The sequence below is a fragment of the Urocitellus parryii genome, chromosome 4 (genome assembly GCF_045843805.1).
Source record: "Urocitellus parryii isolate mUroPar1 chromosome 4, mUroPar1.hap1, whole genome shotgun sequence".
In the NCBI taxonomy this organism is placed as follows: domain Eukaryota; kingdom Metazoa; phylum Chordata; class Mammalia; order Rodentia; family Sciuridae; genus Urocitellus; species Urocitellus parryii.
In genome coordinates this window covers 95,325,883-95,351,826 of record NC_135534.1, presented here as the reverse complement: position 1 = coordinate 95,351,826, position 25,944 = coordinate 95,325,883, and the positions used below count along the sequence as shown (strand labels likewise).

Here is a 25,944-nt window from a genome sequence, read left to right as displayed (position 1 = left end):
TTATAAGAGATGAAGACTTAGCTCCCTTTCACCCACCTAGACATATGACCATTTATTTTCTCATCTCTTAGATTTTTTAAATTGCCTTATTTTTTATTTGCTTAGTTTTCCACTTTAACCTTAAACCATCTCTAAAGTACGCTAATGTCCTCTTAATGTGCTTGAACGTGATAGATACTATATTTTTTATAGTATTAGGAATGGAACCCAGTGGTTCTTTACCACTAAGCCACATACCCACTCCTTTTAATTTTTGAGAAAGGGTCTCACTAAATTGGTAAGGCTAACCTCAAACTTGAGATCCTCCTTCCTCAGCCTCCCAAGTTGCTGGGATTACAGGTGTATGTCACCATGCCCAAACAAAAAATGGTAGATAGTCTATCAGTTTTATAGTCTTCAAACAGTCTACCAGAGCCTTCTGTACCTGCTAAAATACAAATTTCTTAGAGACTATTGCACAGACTTTATCTTGGGCTTTCTCTTCACATTACCCTAAAAACCCCCTTCACTTCTCTCATGGGATAAATCCTGTCTTCTGGATCCATTTATCATTTTAAGATTATTTTTAGGGCTGGGGATGTAGCTTAGTTGGTAGAGGGTTTGCCTCCCATGCATAAGGCCCTGGTTTCAATCCCCAACCCCACACACACACCAAAAAAAAAAAATATTCTCTTATTGTGTGGAATTACATTCTATTAGGAACTTCCTGATAAAAGTACCAGGAAGTAAACTGTTCAAGATCTTGCATTTTAAAAAGTGTTTATTCTATTTCAGTATTTAACTGGTAAGTTAGACCGGGACTAAAATTATAAACTGGAAATCATATTCCCTTTATGTTTTCTTAAATATTTGCAGACATTATCCCATTGTCTTCTAGACTACAACGTTGCTATTGAGAAGTCCAATGTCATCTCTAGTCCAAATTCTTCATATGACAACTTTGGAAAATTTCAAGATCATATCTTTCCAGTGTCATGATATTTCACAGTGGTATTTTGGTGTGGGCCTATTTTCATCCACTATGTTGGTGCTTAGTAGTTTAAATATGAAAGTCCATCCTTCAGTTCAGAAAATTTTCCTGATCTATTTCTTTGGTTCCCTTTCCTTTGTTTTCCTTTTTTCCAGGACTCCTGTTTTTCAGATATAAAACTTCCTGGAATAGTCTTTTCTTTTTCCACCTTTATTTTCTATTTTTTATCAATGCCTTTGTTTGTTTGTTTGTTTTTTGGGTTTTGTTTTGTTTCTGGGCAAGGTTTTCAACCTTATCTTGTAATCTTGGAGATTTCATTTCTGCTAAAACATAGATCTGGCAGTCAACTCAGGCTGTGTAGAGAGCTGTACTCTTGAGTGCTATGGCATGTGGGATCAGAGGGAGAGAGGCACTTGCAACATCTTTAAGTCAAACCAGAAGCTGACACATTGAATATCATGCAAAGCTGGAAAGAGTAAAATATGAGTGTAGTTTCTGAGTGAGAAAATAATCTGTTTTAGTCAGATTTTTTTTTTTTTTTTGTCACTGTGATCCAAAGACCTGACAAGAACCACATAGAGGAGGAAAAGTTTATTTTGGCTCATGGTTTCAGAGATTCAGTCCATGACTGGCTAACTTCACAGCTCATCATAATAGAAGGGTGTGGCAGAGGCAAGCAACTCAGGTTATGGCAACTGGGTAGCAGAGAGAGAGAACTCTGTTCACCAGGAACAAAATGTAAACCCCAAGGTCATGCCCCCAATAACCTACTTCTTCTAGTCACACCCTATCTGCCTATAGTTACCACCCAGTTAACCCACATCAGAAGATTGATCCACTTGATTAGGTTGCAGTTCTCATGATGTAATGAGTCATCTCTGAGTATTCCTTCTATGAGTGGGGGATATCAAATAAAAAATTCACAACCAAATAAAAAATTCAAAACCAAAGGAAAGATTTCAAAGGGCCCAAAACAGCACAAAGATTTCTCAGCTTTGATCCTTTTCTGGAGTGCTCTATAGACACTTGTATTGATAATTAAATGACAGAACACTTACAGAACGTTTGTTGGAAGTGAGACAATGTTGGAGCTTCTGGAGCGATATTGTAGAAGTGGGTTTTTAGTGCTCCACTGACCAGTAGATTATATGCCAGATCGGTTATATTGATGCCCACAATTGCAAATGAGTACCTGTGAGGTGAAAACCACAAAACCAATAGTGTTGCATATATGGGAAATAAGCATTTCAAAAAATGATAACTTGGGTTTTCAATTCCTATTACATTATCAGAGTGGAAAATTGCTCTTTCTTCTCCACCCCATCAAAACTTTGACTTTTATAATTGATCATATGGTTTAAATAATGCATACCCAAAGAGTTGAGAGTTCATATGGTTTGACTTGGTAATTCTACTTCCAAAATATCCAAAGTGGCCTGGCGCGGTGGCACACACCTGTAATCCCAGTGTCTCAGGAGGCTGAGACAGGAGGATCACGAGTTCAAAGCCAGCCTCAGCAATAGCAAGGTGCTAAGCAACTCAGCAAGATAATAAAATACAAAATTGGGCTGAGGATGTGGCTCAGGGATTGAGTGCCCCTGAGTTCAATCCCTGGTTACCCCCCCCCAAATAAATAAATAAAAATTTAAAAAGCCCAAAATATACAATGTGGGCTAATGTTTACACACAGATATTAATCACAGCATTATTTATAATAGCAAGATGTGGAAACTATCCTTAAAAATAATGACTAGAGAAATAGATTACAGTAATCTCATATACCATATTACAGCTGACTAAAACTATGTTTTTAAATCCTATTTAAGCAGGATATAAAACTTTATGGATTTAACAAGCCAAGTTTAAAATATATACAAATGTGCATGAAAAAAAGGCTAGAATGAAATGCCACAAAATATTAATATGGATACACAAGAATAATAAGATCAGGGTGATATTTTGGTTTACTTTCTATGCTTCAGAATAAATCATATATCATTTAAGTGAGAGAAATTTTAATAAGCATATTATCACAAAATGTATTTTATAGTCCCTTTTCTACATGCTTATTTAAAATGAAAGGAGAAATAAGTTTTAAATCCTCTTTCTTATTACAAACCTGCACAAAAAATATTTTTGGATGAAATGGGCATTTTAAAAAAGCTTCTAAAGTAAAATTTTATCTAATAAGTTCAATACTTTGTAAAAATCCTTCAAAGAAAGCTACCAAATCGAATTCTGAAAATCTCTCCCATAAGTTATAACTATCTAAACCTCATCAGTTGGTTCCAAAGTGGTATAATGAAGTCATAGAAATAAATCCCAACACATATAAATAGTCCTTTTTAAAATTCAACAGGCTTACATATTTCCATCAGGAAAAGTGGAATTCCATCCTTGTCACCTTTCACAGCACTCTTGGGGCACTTTTGCTCTGTTTGTGGTTTAGTCTGTCATTCTTTGTGTATGAAATTCTATACTCACCCAATTGCTTTATCCATCCTTTTCTTCTCCCATTCTGTTTTGCTGAATTTGCTGAATGAATGAATGAATGAATGAATAAATAACATTTAATCCTTTATGGGTTCTTGCTTTCTTTAACTGCTTATGTTAAAGTTGCTAACTGTATGCAGAGAAGTCTAGAACTTGAATCAATTTGAGTATTGTCAACTTCTAAAGCAACAGTAAATACAGCCTTAAAGGCCAAACATTAAGTACTCCTTTACACACTGTCATTACTTACCAAGTACTCCTCCTCTGAAAGTTTGCCTGGCATCTCCTTTCCCCTAAACAGAGGTTGCCTTACACACTCATGTTTCCCCACCGAATTTTGGTTGGGTTTTCATCTCATGGTATTCATCCTGCCCAGCCCTATATGTGATGCCTGGTTCACAGTAGGTGCCAAATAAATGTTAGTAAGTAAATGATTGAGATAGTAAAAGAAAGAAAAGAAGGAAAGAAGAAAGGAGGGGTGAAGGGAGAAGAAGAAGGGGAAGAGGAAGGAAAGACAGTAGATAGGTTTTAAAAAATTCTGTTCTCCAAGTGCGATGATACTTCTTCTGGTTGAGCTCCATTTTAATCTATTTTATAATTTGAGATCCTGAATATGACTGTTTGAAGAATCTTCTGAAAATCCTGCCTTACATTCTATTATTTTGCATACTGTATATCTGCCCCTTCCCAACAATCTTGTGGGCAGAATAATGTTCCACTCTTCTTCTTGAATGATGTAACCTTCATTCAATGTTTTGTGCTGAAAACTGACACTAGCACTGGAATGAAATAAAATGTAAAAACTAAAGACATGAATACTTAGCTTCTATCTAAGCAAAAGAAAGGAGAGTTCTCTCAAATACGTGGCAAAACATGCAAATAATACACACAGCACACAACCACAAAAACATTAGGCAAAACTGATATTTAACTCTGTATGCTTTCTGGCTATGTAAATGACTGGCTATAATTAAAAATAACTGCTTTTAATTCATTTAAATATGCCATCTGTTTTTAAAGTATAACTTCTAACCAACAAACCAGTCAGCCAGAGAGGCTTCAGAAGATTTTTCCTTATAATACTCATATACAGCTGTGCAAAGTGGCATACACCTGTAATCCTAGTGACTCAGGAGCCTGACAAGAGGATTGTAAGTTTAAGGCCAGCCTCAGTAACTTAAAGACCCTGTCTCAAAATAAAATTTAAAAAAGGGTTGGGGATGTAGCTGCATGGTAAAAACACCCCTGGATTCAACACCTAGTAACAAAACAAACAAGCAAACAAACAGAAAAAAAAAAAAACTCATTCAAATTAAAAAGAATTTTATGTGAAATTTTAAAAAATTGTATGAGAATTTATAAGCATCATTTCCTCTTTAACAAAGTCTTTTTAGCAAATAGTGTCTCTGTTTGTTAAATTAAATCTTTATTTGCATTGGAAAGTATTGAAAAGGCCGATATCTTCCAATTATTTGATTATAGAATACAATCCTACAACCAACAACAAATGGGATCATTTTCTTCAGAAAAAATAAATCAACATAAAAGCTCACAGTTATAATTCTCCTTATAAACTGATTTACTTGTATCCCTCAAGTTCTTTCTAGACTCTAAAGGTAGATATTTAGGACAGCAGTAATACATCATGCTTGCTGAAAGACAGGGAAAGAACTTTCTCTAGTGTGTATGTTGACTTTTCACTGTTGAGCACCTGAAATATTCAGGGTCTGACAGAAGCTACGTTGATATCATAATTGACTTCTTTCAGACATCACTGAAGAAGAATAGGAATATTTTCAATACATTTTGATTTGTATCCAGTGACATTTACCATCAATCTGAAACAATAAATACACAAGCTTCCTCTATTCAATTGTATTGTAACTTGAGGGATAAAACATGGTAATTTTACAAATAAATTTTTTTTAAAAAATTACAATTTTATCTTATGCTTAGCAAGCACAGGACACACTCACTAGTCTCTTCTTAAATGAGAGTAGTCACATAAACCTGCAAGTAATTCCTCTCTGATGGTGGATACAGGAGTTAACAACTATAAAGATTTTTTTTGAGAATGGTTCACAGACAAAAATCTCTTTCCAATGGTTAATCAAAAATATTTTAAGCTTGACATGAGTCAACACAGAGGAAGGGTGGTACAGTTGGCATAAGCTCTTTTAAACAGATGTATGAATGCTGCTATAAAAGATGTAGGTGTTCAACCTGAAGACATATCCTATGTCAACACACATGCTACTTCCACACCATTGGGAGATGCTGCTGTAAACAAAGCCATCAAACACCTTTTTAAAGACCATGCATAGGCCCTTGCAGTTTCTTCAATTAAGGCAGCCACAGGACATCTTCCGGGAGCTGCAGAGGCAGTTGAGGCAGCTTTTGCTGCATCAGCTTGTAATTATTGAAATCTACCATCTACTTTAAACCTGGATTACACACAACCAGAATTTGATCTCAATTATGTTCTGCTAAAGGCACAGGATAGAAAACTGATAAACGATGTATTGGACCCATCAATTCCTTTGGTTTGGGGGATACTAATGCAACACTTTGTATTGCTGGCATATAGTCATTTTTAATTAAACATTGGTTTTTAAAATGTTTTTTAAAAATATTTTAAGCTTATTGTTACTTTCCAGACCATGAAGGGTTCATGTCTTCTGGCTCACACTTCTCTGGCACCACAGAGCACACACAGACTCTCAGCCAATTTTAATTACAGAAATATAAATTCAGATGAAGTTACAACCGCTTGATTTTAACCATCTAACAAGTCAAGAAAGAACAAAGTAATTTTAGTGTTTTCTTAAAATAAATAAAAGTAGGTCTCTCATTCTTGAGCTAACCCACATTCCACCTGGAGTGTGCCTACCTTCACTTTTCACTTTCTAATAAAACTCTTCCTTCTTTTGCTAAATAAATGAAGCAAATGAATTTTCAGTCTTAGAAAAGATTATAAATGTAAACCTAGGAAAGTGTAATGTAATTTCATGAACCTTCACCAAATGGAACTGTAATGAATATAATAAGGAGTGGGAGTCTAAGCCACCCTCTCCTGAATTTTGAGAAAGTTATGATAAAATTTTAGATTTGTTTAACCAACATGAACACTAACAACTAACCTGCCATCATGCTGAGGGAAAAAAAGTGATACAAAACCATGACTGCAAAATAGTGGAACTACTTATAAGAAGAGCAACTAATAACACACACAGACACACACATTAGCTGTTATATACAATCAAATCAGATACATAAAACAGAAGGGAAGATTTGCTCTATGTAATGAAATTCCCACATGAAATGTCCTTCCTGGGGTCAAGTGTTCCCCCTCGAGGTAAAGGGTTTAAAACTTCCTGAAACCGGATACAGTCGTGGCTATCAAAAGGCACTTTGATATTTTCCATCAGATTTGTTTAATCATATTTTCAGCTCATTGAGACACAGCCCCCAAATAATTAATTATAACATAAAAAGTTGAAAAATGTTTGCTTTTTGAACATTTTTCATAAATTTATATTTCCTTTAAAAAGTCTTACCACTCATCATTCTCAAATAAATAAAAGCAATAAAACATGAAAGCAAAGGGGAAAATACCTTATTTCTTCCTTAGTGATATCCCTTCATGTAACGAATTAAAGAAAAACATTTAGAAAGGTAAATTAAAATGCAAATAAGTTAGAATCCTAAAATTTACAAAAAAATAAAAAATAATAAAAAGCTTCAATAATTCCAGACTTCCTCAGTTGGTTTCTTACTTCAGGACTTCTGTTCCTTCTTTCTCCCACCACACTTGCTTGTTTCTCTGAATTCTTTTCTTTCTCCCAACCCCGAACTTCTTCCTTGTCTACCTCTCAATCTTCCTGGACCCAGTGACATTATCAGTCTCTTTAATTATATATCTTGCTTGAATGGTGCCACTTTCCATCCTAAATCCTGGAACAGTACCTGAAGTTTTGCTCCTCCTATTCAGCATTTGTCAAAAGGGCTTGTTTGAGAGAACTTTAAATCTCATTCCTGGTGGGCTGACTCTCCTGATAATCTTTATCTACAGATCCATGTAAGAGGTCACCTTTACCTAATTCATAAAGCCTAATCCATCTTTTATTTTCAACAGTTACCTGCATTTTGGATGAAGAGAGTCAGAGAGGACCTGCTGAGCTGCTGTAGAATCCCTTTCTGCAAAATACCTGCAGTTGAAGAAAAACAAAACAAAACAAAACAAAAGCCATAATTCTGTACCGGCAGAATAAATTAACTTTTATCAAGTTTGAGGATATTTTGAACTCAGAGATGGGTACTAGCATAAGATTATTACTAGTTTCAGTTCCTTTAGAGAACAGTTTTTTATAATAGGTGTCCCCCACCCCAATCTGACATGGCAGGGTGGTTGTGAAAGCCACAGTTTCTGTGTCAACTAAGGCAATGTAAATTGCTGTGGGATTTAATTTGCAGAAAACATCTTTTAAAAAAGCATAAGAGGTTGAGGTTCATTGGGATTTTCAGAGAAAAGGAAAAAGGAAGCTTGCCCTGATGATTAAGACCCCACTCAGCCAGGTGCAGTTCAAAGCCAGCCTTAGCAACAGCAAGGCACTAAGCAACTCAATGAGACTCTGTATCTAAATAAAATACAAAATAGGGCTTGGGGGGATGTGGCTCAGTGGTTGAGTGTCCCAGAGTTAAACCCCTGGGACCCTCCCCCACCTCAAAAAAGACCCCACTCAGCATGTACTTTTCTGCTCTGCTCCCCCTTCCCCTCCCCATAAAAGTCCATTATGTTCCTGGGTCCCCCAAGATGAAGCTGTGAGGATATAGCCCCTCCATCTTCTTCTGGGCTGGCCCTTGAATAAACCTGATTCCTTCCTGCCAACTCTGGTTTCCTGAGTATTGGCCTTTGAGCAGCAGCAGCACAGACCTTGTCCTGGTTACACTGTTCATATTTCTTTATCTAGTGTATCAAAACAATTCTCAAATAATAAGACAAACAACCTCACAGAGAATAATGGGCTGAATGGACCCTTCATCATTTATGTGAGTGCCAATCTTGTCTCATTTCACTTTCTCTTTTAAAAATGTTTTTATTTAATTTTTGTTCTTTTTAGATATACATGACAGTAGACGGTTCATTTCACTTTCTTTAAAAAAAAACAATTATTTTTTAGAAGTAGTTGGACATAATACCTTTATTTTATTTATTTATTTTTATGTGGTGCTGAGGATCAAACCTAGGGCCTTGCACGTGCTAGACCGGCGCTCAACCCCTCATTTCACTTTCTTTATGGTGGCTTGGCTCACAAAAATAATCAGTTTTAATATGTGAAAATTTTTAATCTTTTTTTTTCAGTCAATACTTTTTTTTTGTCTGTCTGTAAGAGATCCCACCTTACTCATATATCTTAAAGATTTCCTCCTAAAAGTTAAACAACCTTGTTTTCACTTTCAATTTTTGAATTGAGATGAGGTAGAGATTTAACTTTTACTTTTTCTAAACGGAAGGCAAATTGTCCCAGTTCCACTTCTTCAAAAACTCAGCCTTCAACAGTGGTTTATGACATCACCTTTGTCATTAAGGTCTGCTTTCTATTCAGTCACTTTACATGATAATGTAGCATTTCAAACATTTTATAAGAAAATAGGTGATGATTAAACTTCCTAAATTTAAATCAGAGGGAAGAATCTAGGGAGAAAATGGGATGACACAAAAAGTGACTAAGGTTTCATTCCTTTTAAAAGTATATTACTCCCTCTCCTCACCAATAGGGTTGTGTCAAAAGACAGAAGAACTTATTCAAAAGGACTCTCTTTGTCTTGAAAAATAATGACTAGTGAGAGCTGAATTTAATCATAAAAAATATTAAGTACAATTAGTCGGATCACAGTAAACATATAAAAGCACAGAGTTAAGGAGCAATATTCTAAAAAATAGAGAAAGGAAAAAAAATGTCAACCACTAACAAGGGAATGAAGACACCAACTTCCCACCTGAGAATTGGCAACTAAATAGAAAAATCAACCATCTCTCCACCTGTATTTTAGAGAAACCAAATAGCTATAGTTAATAAGAAAAACTTCTTACAGAATTCCAGGCAACAATTGTGGGAAGAATAGCAATAGAAAGGCTTTTTTTTTTTTTTTTTTTTTTTTTTTTTTTGCACAATAAATTAATTGGTTCAGCAAAAACCATGGAAGGAGGAAAAGCTGATGGGGGATATACAATACAGCCATCAGGCCATGACCCATTCCAGCACAAGGGCCAAGAGTGCTGGGATGACACAGACTCCTGCTGTGATGTCAACTAAATCTCTTCAAGCTTTTCTGAATACCTCCAATTTTCAGGAAATTCAGGGATGGTTACAAATGCAAGCAGACAAATCTGGACCATGGGACATTTTACAGGACAATTGACCTGAAAGCTTCTCCAAGTTAATGACAGAGGAGAAGAGGTGAAAGAGGGAACACTGGAGAAGAGACTATTAATTTATAAAGACCCAAGGGACATATTCACTAAGTGCAATGCATAGGTCTTATATGGGACTGCATTTGAACAAAAACCGATGTAAAAGACATTTTTTTGAGCTGGGCATGGTGGTGCATGCTTGTAATCCCAGTGGCTCCGGAGGCTGAGCAGGAGGATCATCAAGTTCAAAGTCAGCCTCAGCAACAGCTAAGCGCTAAACAACCCAGTGAGACCCTGTCTCTAAATAAAATACAAAATAAGGCTGTGGATGTGGCTCAGTGGTCAAGTGCCCCTGAGTTCAATCCCCATACCAAAAAATTGTTAGCAGTGATAATGGTATTTTTGTTAATGGAATGCTGACACTTTTTAGAACTACCTATGGAAATACTAAATAAGATTGGATAGGTAATGGTCCCCAATTAGGGAATTTTTCAAATATAAAGGCCATTCCATGAAAATGATCAGAAAAAATTCCAAATATTCCAATCAAACCTTTGTCCTGGGGTGGAGGTAGGAGGGTGGGGGTGCACAGAAGGGAGAGGGAACCTGAATGGAGGTTACAGGAAAGTTCAAACTCAAGGTGTATAAATGAACAGCCAATTAGAAGGTCATGGGCAGAACCAATACCATTGGTACTTTTCCAATACCTGTTTTGCAAAGATTTTGACCATTAGCTTTTGTACTTTTCCAAGATCTGATTGACATAGATATAGATCAATCCCCCTACCCAGTAGCTGTATCAGCTCCTAGCCTAGTATGCTTAAGTGGCAACCCCTACTGGGTTCCCTCTCCCCCTGCAAAAGCTCTCTCTCTCTCTCTCTATCGGGTATGGGGATTGAAATCAGAGGCACTCAACCACTCTGAGCCACATCCCCAGTCCTATTTTGAATTTTATTTAGAGACAGGGTCTCACTGAGTTGCTTAGCGCCTAGCTGTTGCTGAGCCTGGTTTTGAACTCGGTGATCCTCCTCCCAAGCCGCTGGACTTACAGGCCTGCACCACTTGCACCTGGCTTTTTTCCTTTTCACTTGAATAAATCCTACTCTTTTGCCTTACTCTTCCTTGACTGTGGATTTCATTTTTTGAATTCAAGATACAAGAACCCCGAAAGATGCCACTGGCAGGTGGTTGGGATCTACTGCAACACTACAGCAGCAGAGGCTGAAAATCCAGTTTCAATATGAGGGGTGAAATGACAAACAGTATAGGATTTTCATTAACATACTTCTGTCAGAAAAACAGGATTGCAAGTATTTCAAACTTTGACAATTAATGAATCTAAGTGGTCGATATAAGATGTTATAACATCTTCCTTATTTTTTGCATATGCTTAGAGTTTTCATTTTAAAAAAGTAAAAAATATATTTGACATAATTTTTAAAAATATGTGAAGTCTGCTGAAATAGAAGAAGATGCTAGTAACTTTTTAAATTTTATCAATGTGAAGTACCTCTGAGAGAACTTGAGTGTTTTCTTGGACTTTTTGGAAAGTGACTTTTATAGCAGTAACTCCACTTTGTCATTTCAAAACATCACTCTAACATTCAACTATTCTTCATTTTACTTACTGCAAATTGTATAGTCCCAGAAGTCCCATTCCTCGAAAATCTGTCTTAGGATCATCACCTTGGAAACCTATTTCACACCACTGCTTAGAAATTCGAGATTCCAGTGGAGTATTAGGCTTCAAGAATTTCCATAACTGAAGACAAAAGAAAAGAGAATTTCCCTGTTGATATGCACATGTAAATATCCTTTCCTACTGGTTTAGATCATGAAAACTACATTATGAGAAAGGAATTTGCAAAGCTGAATATGTGCAAATATATTATAATTAAAGATATGACCGTCTTTCAGTTATCTGCAATAGTAGTTCTCTAAGTATGGTAAAGACTCCTTGGAGGTACCAAAGACCTTTTCAGCATAGGTAGTAAAAAACCAAAACCACTATTCCCTAATAAAAGTAAGAGGTTAGTTACCTTTTCACCCTCATCTCAGGAGTGCTCTGAAGGCAATAGAATGTGTACTTGTGTATTTTAGCATTTTAAACCTTCCTGATTTGATTTCTTAATGGAAATTAGGTAGGTGACAATCTCCCACAAAATAAAGCTCTTTGGAGTTCTCTAAAATTTTCAAGAGTATAAATGGAAAGGTGAAAATTTGAAGCCATTTATTATTCAACTCCTCAGAAAACACATTTCTAACATTAAATTAAGACATTTAGCTACGTTGTTAACAAAAAGAAAAGTGAAATTACTTGAGTTTCATTTATTAAGTTTTACCTCTAACAGGAGTGAGTTACGTATTATTGTCCAGCTGAACAAAGGAATACCGGTGAAGTTCATGATTAAATCTCAAAGCATATTGTCATGTTTAAGAGTTACCAAAAAGAATATCAATTAAAATCAATTATATTCTAATGGAAAACATAAATTATAAACATTTTATACTCTTTACTGCTTACTAAACTAGTTTTATTTTTCTAAGTTTTCTATAGAAAACCAGATTTAGCACATATCATTATGAGAGAGGGAGGGAGAGAGGGGGAGGTAAAGAGAGAGATTGAGACTTACAGTTATATAAATATATAATACTTAAATTATTCTTTATTTAGAGAACAGTAATACAAAATTACCTTGCTTTACAGTGAATTGTGCCATGTTACACAGTATAAACCATAATATTCAATGACAGAAAGTATGAACAAATAGAAATTTGCAGTTCGTTTTCCTTTTTTTAAAACTCATTTAAAATGGATTCACGACTTTAATCTATCATCTTCTCTATTTTTGTGTATGCTGAACATTTTTCACAATAAAAAGTTTTTAAAAATTACATAGGTGTAGGTTGAAAGAATATTTAACGCCAGAATTTTTTTGCTTACTTAGTACCCATTGATCAACCTTTCCTCATCCTTCCCTCTCTTCCCCAGCCTCTAGTAGTCCCCGTCTATTCTCAACTTATGTCAGATCAATGTTTGCAGATTCCACATATGAGTGACATCATGCAGTACTTGTCTTTATATGTCAGGTTTATTTACTTAACATAATGATCTCCATTTCTTTTTTTTTTTTTTTTTTTTTTTTAGTTCTCGGCAGACTCAACATCTTTGTTGGTATGTGGTGCTGAGGATCGAACCCGGGTTGCACGCATACCAGGCGAGCGCGCTACCGCTTGAGCCACATCCCCAGCCCAGTGATCTCCATTTCTGTCCATGTTGTTGCTGATGACAAGATTTCATTCTTTTTTATGGCTTAACAGTATTTCATTGGATATATGTCCCACACACTCTTTTATTTCTTCATCAGTTGATGGACACTTTAGTTGTTTCCACTTCTTGGCTATTGTGAATAGTCACAGTGAACATGAGAATGCAGATGTCTCTTTGATTTCATTTTCTTTGGATATATACATACTAGTGGGATTGCTGGATTATATGGTGGTTCTATTTTAATTTTTCGAAGAATCTCCATACGTTTTTTTCACATGGCTGTACCAATTTGCATTTCCATCAACAGAGCATAAGTATTTCCTTTTTTTACAGGTTTATGCCAGAACTTGTGCTTTAGTCTTTTTAAAATTTTTGTTTAAAAATTCTAATCTGCTATATATGACAGTGGAATGCATTACAATTCATATAGAACACAACTTTTCATATCTCTGGTTGTATACAAAGTATATTCACACCATTTGTGTCTTTATATATGTACTTAGGGTAATGATGTCCATCTCATTCCAACATGTTTTTTTACCCCCATGCCCCTTCCTTTACCCTCCCACCCCTTTGCTCTATCTAGAGTTCATCTATTCTTCCCATGTTCCCCTTCCCTACCCCACTATGAATCAACCTCGTTATATCAGAGAAAATATTTGGTATTTGGTTTTTTGGGGATTGGCTAACTTCACTTAGCATTATATTCTCCAACTCCATCCATTTACCTGCAAATGCCATGATTTTATTCTCTTTTATTGCTGAGTAATATTCCATTGTGTATATATACCACTTTTTGTTTTATCCATTCATTTACTGAAGGGCATATAGGTTGGTTCCACAATTTAGCTATTGTGAATTGTGCTGCTACAAACATTGATATGGCTGTGTCCCTGCAGTATGCTGTTTTTAAGTTCTTTGGGTATAGACTGAGAAGAGGGATAGCTGGGTCAAATGGTGGTTCCATTCCCAGTTTTTCAAGGAATCTCCATACTGCTTTCCATATTGGCTGCACCAATTTGTAGTCCCATTAGCAATGTATGAGTGTGCCTTTTCCCCCACATCCTCGCCAACACTTATTGTCTGTATTCTTAATAGCTGCCATTCTGACTGGAGTGAGATGAAATCTTAGAGGAGTTTTGATTTGCATTTCTCTAATCGCTAGAGATGATGAATATTTTTTCATGTATTTGTTGATTGATTGTATATCCTCTTCTGAGAAGTGTCTTTTCAGGTCCTTGGCCCATTTACTGATTGGGTTATTTGCTTTTTTTGGTGTTTAGCTTTTTCAGTTCTTTATATATCCTAGAGATTAGTGCTCTATCTGATATGTGAGGGGTAAATATTTGCTCTCAAAATGTAGGCTTTCTATTCACCTCACAGATTGTTTCTTTTTCTGAGAAGAAACTTTTTAGTGTGAATACATCCCATTTATTGATTCTTGATTTTAATTCTTATGCTACAGGAGTCTTATTAAGGAAATTGGGGCCTAATCCTACATGATAGAGATTAGGGCCTACTTTTTCTTCTATTAGACAAAGTGTTTCTGGTTTAATTCCTAGGTCCTTGATCCACTTTGAGTTGAATTTTGTGCATGGTGAGAGGGGTTTAATTTCATTTTGTTACATATGGATTTCCAGTTTTCCCAGCACCCTTTGTTGGAGAAACTATCTTATCTCCAATGTATTTTTTGGTGCCTTTGTCTGATATAAGATAATTGTAATTTTGTGCGTTAGTCTCTGTGTTCTCTATTCTGTACCAGTCTATTTTGGTGCCAATACCATGCTAGTTTTGTTACTATTTCTCTGTAGTATAGTTTAAGGTCTGGTGTAGTGATGCCACCTGCTTCACCCTTCTAGCTAAGGATTGCTTTAGCTGTTCTGGGTCTCTTAGTTTTCCAGATGAATTTCATGATTGCTTTTTTTATTTCTATGAGGAATGACATTGGGATTTTGACTGGAATTGCATTAAATCTGTATAGTGCTTTTGGAAGTGTGGTCATTTTGATAATATTAATTCTGCCTATCCAAGAGCAAGGTAGATCTTTCCATCTTCTAGGTCTTCTTTGATTTCTTACTTTAGTTTTCATTGTATAGGTCTTTCACCTCTTTCGTAGATTCCTAAGTATTTTATTTTACTTTTTTGAGGCTATTTTAAATGGGGTAGTTTTCCTCATTTCCCTTTCAGAGGATTTGCCATTGATATACAGAAATGCCTTTGATTTATGGGTGTTTTATATTTTATATCTTGCTACTTTGCTGAATTCACTTACTAGTTGTAGAAATTTTCTGGTGGAACTTTTTGGGTCTTCTAGGTATAGAATCATATCATCTGCAAATAGTGCTAATTTGAGTTCTTCTTTTCCTACCCATATCCCTTTAATTTTTTTTGTCTAATTGCTCTGGCCAGTGTTTCAAGAACTATGTTAAATAGAGTGGTGAAAGAGGGCATCTCTATCTTGTTCCAGTTTTTAGAGGGAATGCCTTCAATTTTTCTCCATTTAGAATGATGATGGCCTGGGGCTTAGCATAGATAGCCTTTATGATGTTGAGATATGTTCCTGTTATCCCTAGTTTTTCTAGTGTTTTGAACATGAAGGGGTGCTGTATTTTGTTGAATGTTTTTTCTGCATCTATTGAGATGATCATATAATTCTTATCTTTAATTAATCTATTTATGTGATGAATTACATTTATTGATTTCCATATGTTGAACCAACCTTGCATCACTGGGATGAACCCCAATTTATCATGGTGCACAATCCTTTTGATGTATTTTTGTATTCGATTTGCCAGAATTTTAATTGAGAATTTTTGTATGTACGTTCATTAGAGATATTGGTCTGAAGTTTTCTTTCTTTGATGTATCTTTGCCTGGTTTGGGAATCAGGGTGGTATTGATCTCATAGAATGAGTTTGGAAGTGCTGCCTCTTTTTCTATTTCCTGAAATAAATTGAAGAGTATTGGTATTAGTTTTTCTTTAAAGTTCTTGCTCTTAAAGAACTTGGCTGTGTATCCATGAGGTCTTGGGCTTTTCTTTGTTGGTAGGCTTCTGATGGCATCTTCTATTTTATTCTTTGATATTGGTCTGTTTAAAATGTGTATATCCTCCTGATTCAATTTGGGCAAATCATATGACTCAAGAAATTTGTTGAAGCCTTTGATATTTTCTATTTTACTGGAGTACAAGTTTTCAAAATAATTTCTAATTATCTTCTGTATTTCTGTAGTGTCTGTTGTGATATTTCCTTTCTCATCACATATGTTAGTGATTTGGGTTTTCTCTTTCCTTCTCTTCGTTAGCATGGCTAAAGGTCTGTCAATTTTATTTATTTTTTCAAAGAAACAACTTTTTGTTTTGTCAATTTTTTCAGTTGTTTCTTTTGTTTCAATTCATTGATTTCAGCTCTAATTTTAATTATTTCCTGTCTTCTACTGATTTTGGTGTTGATTTTTTTCTTCTTTTTCTAGGGCTTTCAGATATAATGTTAGGTCATTTATTTGTTGACTTTTCCTTCTTTAAGGAATGAACTCCATGCAATGAACATTCCTCTTAGTACCGCCTTCATAGTGTTCCAGAGATTTTGATATGTTGTGTCAGTTTTCTCATTTACCTCTAAGAAAAATTTTTAATCTCCTCCTTGATATCATTAGGAACCCACTGTTCATTCACTAGCATATTATTTAGTCTCCAGATGTTGGAGTAATTTTTATACTATTCAGACGTCCCAGTCCTCAAAATCCTAATTCATGCAAAGTACTTGGTTTCACATGTGTTGGGGATGTGAGGGTGGGAGAATGGATGGGGAGAAGAAAAAGAGAAAGAATAAAAATATCAAAGGAAGAAACCAGAATTGTTAATTGTTTTGGTTGGAGATCAGTATTTTTCCTGCTTCCCTTTTCATCCAATAAGTGGCATTGTCTGTTGTTAGCTGGTATCTCTGCACTCAGGATGGTGAAGGTAACCAGGGTGAGAAGGCTGGTCCTGGTGCAAGGCACCTGGAAGTGAGGTGTGGCACCTGCCAGTCCCTGAAGGGAGACTGTACTTCAAGGGTCCATTTTTGGATCTGCTCGTATGACTTAAGCAACAGGTCCTATCTCCCTATCTTGCCTGAAGATTTCCAATTCCTGGTCTTTCTGTTAGTCTCCAAAATGTTGAACTCTCTCCTTCTCCCTTACTAGTTCCCAATTAAGGGACCTCTCTCACTGGGGCTCCCATGGGTGGTGCCCTGGTTGCACGGCGCACCATCCCACTGAGAGCTGTTTTGTGTTGGGGAGTTACTGTGCTGGGTTTCAGGCCGCTGGGGTGAGGGGGGAGTTGGAAACTGGGTACCTGGCCAGCTGGAATTCCGATCTGGGAGCTTCCCCCACCAAAGATGGTGAGGAAGTTGACCCAAGATGGAGGCGGGCTGCTTCCAGCACTGGGGTGTCAGGTCAGGTGGGGGGAGCCAGGCCATGGCGTGCCATGTGTTCAGAGATGAGCTCTGTGGCATGCAGTGTTGTGGCTGTTGGTTGTCTTGAGAACCTGTGGGATGTCCCCAGGTGCAGGCAGACTACCACACACAGAGGACTAAAGTAGTAGCTGCCAAGTTGCAAGATGGAGGCAACTGGGGAATCCTTGGTTGATAGATAGGGGTCCACAGGGGAGTGGCAGCTGGAGTTCCTGTGGGTGGGTAGCAGCTGAGTGTCCTGCGTTGAAGTGGAGCGGAGTCTGGGATTTCTGCACTGGTGCTGAGGCAGTGATCCTGCTGAGGCACTCGGGAACTGGGTGTCAGGAGCCAGGAGTCCTGCTCCAATGCTAAGGCGCAGGGGGCACAGCACTGGTGATTTCTGCGCGGGATCAGCTGTGTAGGGGTCTTCTATCACTCTCAGAGAAGCAGTATTCCCACTAGTTGAGATCCGGGTCATGGAGCGACACAGAATGCTGCCTCCCCCTGGCCTGCCATCTTGGATTCCCCTCATTTTCTTTTATTACGTTTATTTTAGACATTAAACAAAATTACTTACTATTCATATTATTCAATATTTTATGTTAGTGCCACAATAGGTAATTTTATCCAAAGGGTGAAAGAAAAACCTTAGAATAAACTTGTCATGCCTGAAAACAAAATTCAAACATAATGTACAAAATATACTTATATAATCCATATAAGAATTTTCCAGTGCTCTACATTCATCAAAACAAAATGTTTGAGTTTATTAGAGGACACCCAATAATGGAAGACGAGGTAATGACCCTAAGAAAAAGATCTCTTTAAAAAAATTTTTCAGGAACTGATTTGGTTACTACCATAATTGGAAGTTGGGAGGGGAGAAAACAAAACTATATGGAAATAGCATTAATTTGAATATTAATTTGAAGCAATCTCAGGGTCCTACCCAGTTTAAAAAAAAATATGTGGTTTCATCCAGTGATTGGAGTAAAATGGCAAAGGGAAGCAATTCATTTCGTAAGTAGGTTACAATCCTCATCTATTAGGTAAATGCTTAGTTTGGGAGAGTTAAATTTTAAATAATAAAATGCTTTAAAAAGAAAGCTTTCAGTTTTTCCTCATTTAGTATGATGTTGGCCTTGGGTTTGTCATATATAGCCTTTATTATGTTGAGACACCATCCTTTTATACCTAGTTTCTCGGGTCTTCTAGCATGAAGGAATGTTGAATTTTGTTGAAATATTTTTCCATGTCAGTTGACACAATGTGATGTTTATTCTTGATTCTATTAAACATAATAAATGATTCTATATATTCAAAAAAAGAAATGCCATTTTCATAGTTTATTGCTTTGCTATCAAAGGAGAAACATAGAAGCTTCCTTCTCAGAGGCTGAGATTCCTCTCATCAGGGGAAACAGGGTTGTTTTGTTTTGTTTTGTTTTGTTTTTTGGTTTTTGTTTTTGTTTTTTTTTAAAAGAGGTGATCCAGAGGAACCCTGTTTCCTCAATTATGGAGGGGAGCCTCAGGGAGGAGAGAGCTTTAGGGAGGAGAGGATCAGCAAGGAGAAGGTCAGGGAGAAGGTTGGAAAGAAGAAAGGAGGGATATAGTCAAAGTACAAAGTGAATCACTGTTATAATGGCAGACTAGACTAGTGGCTAAAATGTCTTCTTGAATAAATTGTTAATCCTATTTGCTTTGGTGAGGGTCGCTTTCTTGGAAGATGAAAGCCAGTTATGTTGAAATACTTAGATGACGTATCTCTCTATGCATTTGTATATTTCTGTAAGAAACCTTGAGCTTTTTCTCTTCTAATAGGCTCTTCCCTGAAAAAGTAAGGGTAGGTGGCAGAGCACTCTTGCAGGGTGAGCTCGTTTCTTGCACTAGGAAGCCAACTTTACACTTGAACTGAGGTGATGGGCCTTTTCTATGGGGGCCCTGAGGAGTCCAGTCATCTAAGACTGCGCTACTTGGATTTGAGTTATTACAGAACCACCTGCCAAGTGCAGGAGACCAGGGGCTAGAAACAGTGATGCTCACAGCAGATGACAAGCTATAGATGTGGAGGCTGCCCTCTGAGTCCGACTATCAGGCAGCATGGGCTGTCCTCTCTGTTGATTCCCCTTCTCTTTGAATGAAGCCCTTACACAGGCTTATTTGGACGCTTCAGGTGTCTCTCATCTGCTGCAGAACAGAAAGGATGAGGTGGTTCTTCCACCCTGGAGCCCGAGTATTCAAAGAGAAGCAGCTTTTCATGGAGGCCACCATGGGACTATCTCTTCCCATTAGTAAAGGGCCTTTTAATTCTGGCTTGTATGTTTTCTAGTACATGCATGAATCCACCTAAATTTCTGCCTTTATTCTTAACTTGGTAGAAAACTTTAAATAGAAACACATCTGCTTGAATAATTCATAAGGGCAGTGGTGTATGAATATAACAATATTATTCAATTTAATTCCAGTCTGTGTTCAAATGATCATGAAATCTAGAATTTTTGTACTTAAGGACTCTAAGTCGCAACATTGATAATTCTTACCTGTTCTTATAAAGCAAAGCACTTAAACAATGTGGCAATATATTACCTGAGCTTATAAATCAAGGGGTCACCAAACTTTGGAAAGAACCAGCTGGTAGAGATTTTTGGGCTTTGTGATTCATATGATCTCTGTAACAACTATTTAACTTTGCCTTTGTAGTAGGGTGGCAGGCAGATACTATATTAAAACAAATGCATGTGGCTTTGCTCCAATAAAACATTACTTATAAGCATGGATGGAAATACAAACTTAGCCACAGATCTTGGTTTGCTGGCTTTTGCTCTGAATAATTTTGTGAAGTAGGTAGCAAGGGTATTCTTATCCATCTTGAAGATAAAGAAGCCAAACTTTGGGCCATTAAACACAAGCCATGGGTCAGCCCCCAGGAAACAAAAATGGATAAAACATGGTTTCTCTCCCAAGGACTAGTCCAGTACTACAGTTAACAACCCTTCCTAAACATGTGAGTTTGCACAGTCACTCAGCACTCAGCCTCAGTTTCCTCATCTGAAAAATGGGAAAAGTACCAGTTATATCAACAAAGCTTGTTGTGACAACTAAGTAAAAATGCTGTAATATTAGGCTGAGGATATATCTCAGTTGGTGGAGTGCCTGCCTTGCATACACAAGGACCTAGGTTCAATCCCCAGCATCTCCCCCCCCCCAAATGCTGTATATTTGGTCCACACCAAACACTCAATGAATGTTTTATTTTCACTGCATAAATATCCCACTCCTATGTTTGCTTAGAGAGCTAGAAAAGGTCTCCAAATTCAGGGAATGAGGATTTAAAAAACAAGCTGGCTTCTGCTGTGAGAATAATGGGTAGCAGAGGGAACAGCATGAACAAGTTCATTGGCATATGGGATGGCACATCCCATTCTAGGTCATGGTGACTGACAGAGCATGGCAGAAATGCACTGTCTGTAGTGGAGATGCATAAGATGTTGCTAAGGAAAATATAGTGAAAAGGGGCCAAATGCCAGGCTAAGGTTACATGGGCTTTCTACTATAAGACATGGGAAACCTGAAGGGTTCGAGGTAGGTAATTATATGGCTAGATCTGTATTTTAGAAAAATCCCTCCAGCAGTATTTTAGAAGATGGAAGGGGAGAATATAATGGTTAATGACATAATTAAAAGGCTATAACACCCCACTTGGAGATGATGGCTAGAATAAGACAGCAGGAATAGAAAACACTTGAGAGATATTTGGGGATGCTCTATGGAAAAGACTGGGGTATTTTTGTAGATGCAGAATATATCCCAATTAGCCTGCAAGTCATTGAAAGGCAGAAAAGAAGACTTTCCTCAAAGTGCCTAACTCAGAGCTGGACATCACTGCTTTATTATTTATTAAATATGTGAATTAGAACCTGGGCTAAAACACTTATAGTTTTCTCATCCCCAAAATAAAGATAACAATCATTCTACTGCTTACCTAGCTGTAACAACCAAAATAACACATACATAATAAAATTATAACCACTGATAAAAATCATGTCATAAAAATTCTTGACATGAACTAGAATACCTCAAACATTCACCTTTATTTGTTAAAAACCTACTAGATGTGAACCCACATACAATAGATCAGCTAAAGATGCTGCATAGCAGGCACCTACACCAGAATTATTAATTCTGAGGCTGTCTTAGCCTTTTTAATGTATTGTTCAGGCACTTGTGACCAGACCAGTCTGCTAATTATACCACCTCTTCTTTTTACTTTAATTCACCTGTTAATTCTCACTGTTAGATCCTTTCTTTGAACTTGACTACCTGAATCAGAAAATAGTCAGGGAAAAGAAGGCAAAGAAATAAGATGGAATTCATCCAGTGAGTTAGCTAAAATTAAGCAGCAAAAAAAAAAAAAAAAAAAAAAAAAAAGGAAGAAGAAAAACCATTGCCAAGAATGAGACTTCTTCAATTTTTAATGATTCACATTAGATACTACACTAATTAGTAAAGACAAATGTATCATTTGCTTAAGTACTTATATACACAAAACATACGCTCCTTCACACAAAACACAACAGAATACATTTTTAAAATTATGTCTTCTATTGACATTTTTCAGTAAAGCAAAATTAAGGCAGCTAAACAATGCTTCCTTCCAATTTTGTTACTATATTTTATAATTCTAGGAAGAGGCAAAGAAGCACCCTAATTCTTAAAATCATCTATTTTCAGAAGTGAATATACCAAACATTTCAGATAACTAGTTCTAAAGGTTGGTCTGAAACCTATCCTTTGGTCTTAATTTCTTTAACTAAGAATTCATTTTTGTTAATGGTTCTGGGGATTTAACCCAGGAGCATTCTACATGACCTTACCAAGTTGCCCAGGCTGCCCTCTAACTTGTGAACCTCCTGCCTTATTCTCCCAAGGGAAAAAAAATGTGTGTGTGTGTGTGTGTGTGTGTGTGTGTGTGTGTGTGTGTATAAAAGGTATAATATCTATTATATATATAGGTATACATCCCATGCCCAGCAAAAATTCAGCGTGTTGTGGGAAAGTTTTATTAATGTTTCATAGTGCTTTTCTAGTATGTTGAGGCCTTGGGGTCAATCCCCAGTACCAGAACAAAACAATACATTATGAGATTCTCTAAGATTTTTAAGGTTTTCTTTGACAGCCAGGAATAGTTATTACTCCATATTATTTTCCAACAGTTTTAATATGCCAAATATAAACCTTTACCTCCTCTTTGAACACTCTCCAAGTCACATGAATAAATAATCAGCATTAAGATCTTGGGTAATTTCCCCAGAGAGCTGTTGCTGAAGCAGAAATCAACTTCATCTTGTTTGATGTGTATTAAAAGTCATAAGTGAAAATCTCAGGACACTCTTTGATAAATGTTATTTCTCCTATTGACTTTCAACACACGTGAAACAATCTAAACTTGAGCCAAACATGAGAGCCACAGAAATCACCTCTGATGCTTTCTCAGATTACAAAGTAAACTGGCTTTAAAGTCAACTTCTCGTATGACTTTTCTGACAGGAAATTTACCTCCAACCTCTGACCCAGAAAGAGAACTCGGTCTTACCAGCCAGTCACTGTGCCCATGTCTTACTCATCCCCATATCCCCAAAGCCCAGAGTAATACGTAGCACATAACAGGTGCTTGGCCAACGTTAGCTGACTTACGTGACAGTGTATTCAAAGACTAACCTTCAAAAGCATTTCTTCATGTTGGGGATTATCAGAATCATACGGTTCCCTGCGCAGTTTTTCCACATCTGCGATAAGGTTTCTGTAACCAACGATTTGAAGAAGGCAAGCCTGAAGAGAGATTCCCAACCTAAGAGAGGAAACACCCGTGAGGAAGAAATCAGACACGTACTTTGGCTTTTGCTCACATGACATATACATAATAGAACTTTTCATGTAAATAGAATATTCAGGAAATTGTTCAGATATAACCTATTTAATAGAAGCACAGTATTTACTGAAACTTCACACATAGGTAACTTAGAATATGGCTAAAATTTGTCTCCCATTCTGACTTTTTCTTAAGCTACACTATGACAGTTTGGCTTAAATACAAGGGCACTCTTAATGAAGGTGACTTGAAAGTATGTAGAAAATATAGGTAATGATAATGTAGGTAATAGTGGGTTCTTAGGGATCATGTAGACCCCTAGGTGAGAATCAGAATCACTTGAGAAGGATGTATATGAAAGGGTGAGGGAAAAGGTTAAGGGGGAGAGAAGAGTGAGAGAGTGCGAGAGCGCCCCCTTCAGGGGCTTTAGGGCAAGAAAATTTCAAAATGAAACAGAAGGAAACAACCCTAGCACCACTGCTATCTCTGGGGAGTACACCCAACAGATGAGCCAGTGACAAGAGAAGTCACAGCTTTACAAGATTTCCCAGCACATTCAAACCACTCTTCTTGTCTGAACACACAATCTGCTTTGCTTATTATCAAGTAGTTCAAATTCTGTCCTCTGAGCAGATTCATTTCTACCACTCCCCTGCTCTGCCTTCTTATTTTCAAATAGTTTCTTCTAATCTCATTTCCAGGACTCAAAACAATTCCCTATTCCTTCAATTTTCTCTCACGGGACATGGTTTTTAGATGCCCTGTCATCTTGCTGAGCCTGCTCAGAATGAACACTACTTGGTTAACAGTTCCCTTGAGCCATATCACTGAAACAGGAAGCAATCTGGCCACACACAGAGGACCATCACTTCCACCCATCAGAGCACCCTTTCCCTTTCCTACAACATAGGAGGTAAAACAGGATCTTTCTAAGCAGTCACATAATATTATAAGTTTCATTAAACAGGTGACTGACTAAGCACCAAGATCTGTTTTACATAAAAATACCATCATATAAATGATCCTCCTATGCAGCCTGTTCTCATTTGTGACATTTTAAAATCTAAAGGTAATACTTCACATTTATTTATTATTTTTTCTTTCTTTCTTTCTTTTTTTTTTTAACTGGGGATTGAACCCAGGGGCACTTTATCACTAAGCCATATCCTGAACACTTTTTAAATATTTTATTTAGAGACAGGGTCTAAACTGAGTTGCTTAGGGCCTCACTAAATTGCTGAGGCTGGTTTAGAACTTTTGATCCTCCTGCCTCAGCCTCCTGAGCTGCTGGGATTACAGGGGTCCACTACCACTGTTGACTTCTTTATTTATTCTTTCTAAATTCTTTTTTATTTTTATTTCTTTCTAAATATTTTTTTAGTTGCAGATGGACACAATACCTTTATTTTATTTGTTTGTTTATTTATTTTATGTGGTGCTGGGGATTGAACCCAGTGCCTCACGCATGCTAGGCAAGCGATTTACCATTGAGCCACAACCTCAGACCCTTCTTTCTAAATTCTTTAGTCATGTATTCTTTTGTGGTTCAAAAATGACTGAATGTTGGTAATTTAATCTGATGCTGTCCAATATATTCTTGCTCCTACTTTATTCAATCTGAACATTTTTGTCATAATAGAGGTGGTCATTTTAATCAAAGTGATGGTTGACATCACCATCATCATCATTTCGGGGGGGGGGGTGTAAATGAGATGCATAGAGTTAAATCTAAAATTGGGGCAAAAGGTCTACTTCAAATATAGAGGGTAATGTTAGAAAATCCAGGAACACTAAGCTCAAAATTATGTGTTTAATTAAATGGCCTTCATCATGGCACTTGTTACCATACTAACAAAAACTAAAAAAAAAAAAAAAAAATCAAATCCTTGGGCACTTTACCCCTGAACTCTACCTCAAGATCTTTATATTTTTAATTTTGAGATGGCCTCACTAAATTGCTGAGGCTGGCCTTAAACTTGCAATCCTCCTGCCTCAATCTCCAGAGTCACTGGGACTTCTGGCCAATGATACATTACCTGTCAAGATATTTAAATTTAGGAAAGGACACAGTAGCATTAGTCATTCAGAAAATCAGTGTAGGACTGAGAAGAGAGTTGCTTTTGAGGGAGAGAAGAGAATGAAAGAGGCAGGAACAAGGTTAGTTAATTTTTTTTGTAGTAATTTTTAGTACTGGAGCTGGGGATGTGGCTCAAGCGGTAGCGTGCTCGCCTGGCATGAGTGCGGCCCAGGTTCGATCCTCAGCACCACATACCAACAAAGATGTTGTGTCTGCCGAGAACTAAAAAATAAATATTAAAAATTCTTTCTCTCTCTCTCCGCTCTCTCACTCTCTCTTTAAAAAAAAATTTTTAGTACTACTGTGAGCAGCACTTAAAAGAACATAATTAAAACAAAGTGAGATTAACAGTAGTAAATCTTTGTGATTTAAAAATGTTTTCCCCAACTCTAACCATCTATTTCTTTATTTGCTTAGAAA

The 25,944-nt window shown here is 36.8% G+C and overlaps 1 protein-coding gene across 2 annotated transcripts in view; it reads right to left on the bottom strand.

Annotated features, from left to right (window-relative positions):
* The window catches only part of Elmod1 (ELMO domain containing 1), a 34,092-nt gene that overhangs the window by 5,589 nt on the left and 2,559 nt on the right, over window positions 1-25,944 (bottom strand). Inside the window, exons 4-9 of one of the 2 annotated variants that reach the window (XM_026399049.2) lie at window positions 23,297-23,426; window positions 11,507-11,640; window positions 7,603-7,671; window positions 7,079-7,102; window positions 3,455-3,505; window positions 2,029-2,162 (exon numbers count right to left, since the gene is read on the bottom strand). In XM_026399049.2, coding sequence (XP_026254834.1) covers window positions 2,029-2,162; window positions 3,455-3,505; window positions 7,079-7,102; window positions 7,603-7,671; window positions 11,507-11,640; window positions 23,297-23,426 — 542 coding nt within the window. The remainder of the gene's footprint in view (window positions 1-2,028; window positions 2,163-3,454; window positions 3,506-7,078; window positions 7,103-7,602; window positions 7,672-11,506; window positions 11,641-23,296; window positions 23,427-25,944) is intronic. The other variant, XM_077797716.1, reaches the window with a different exon arrangement.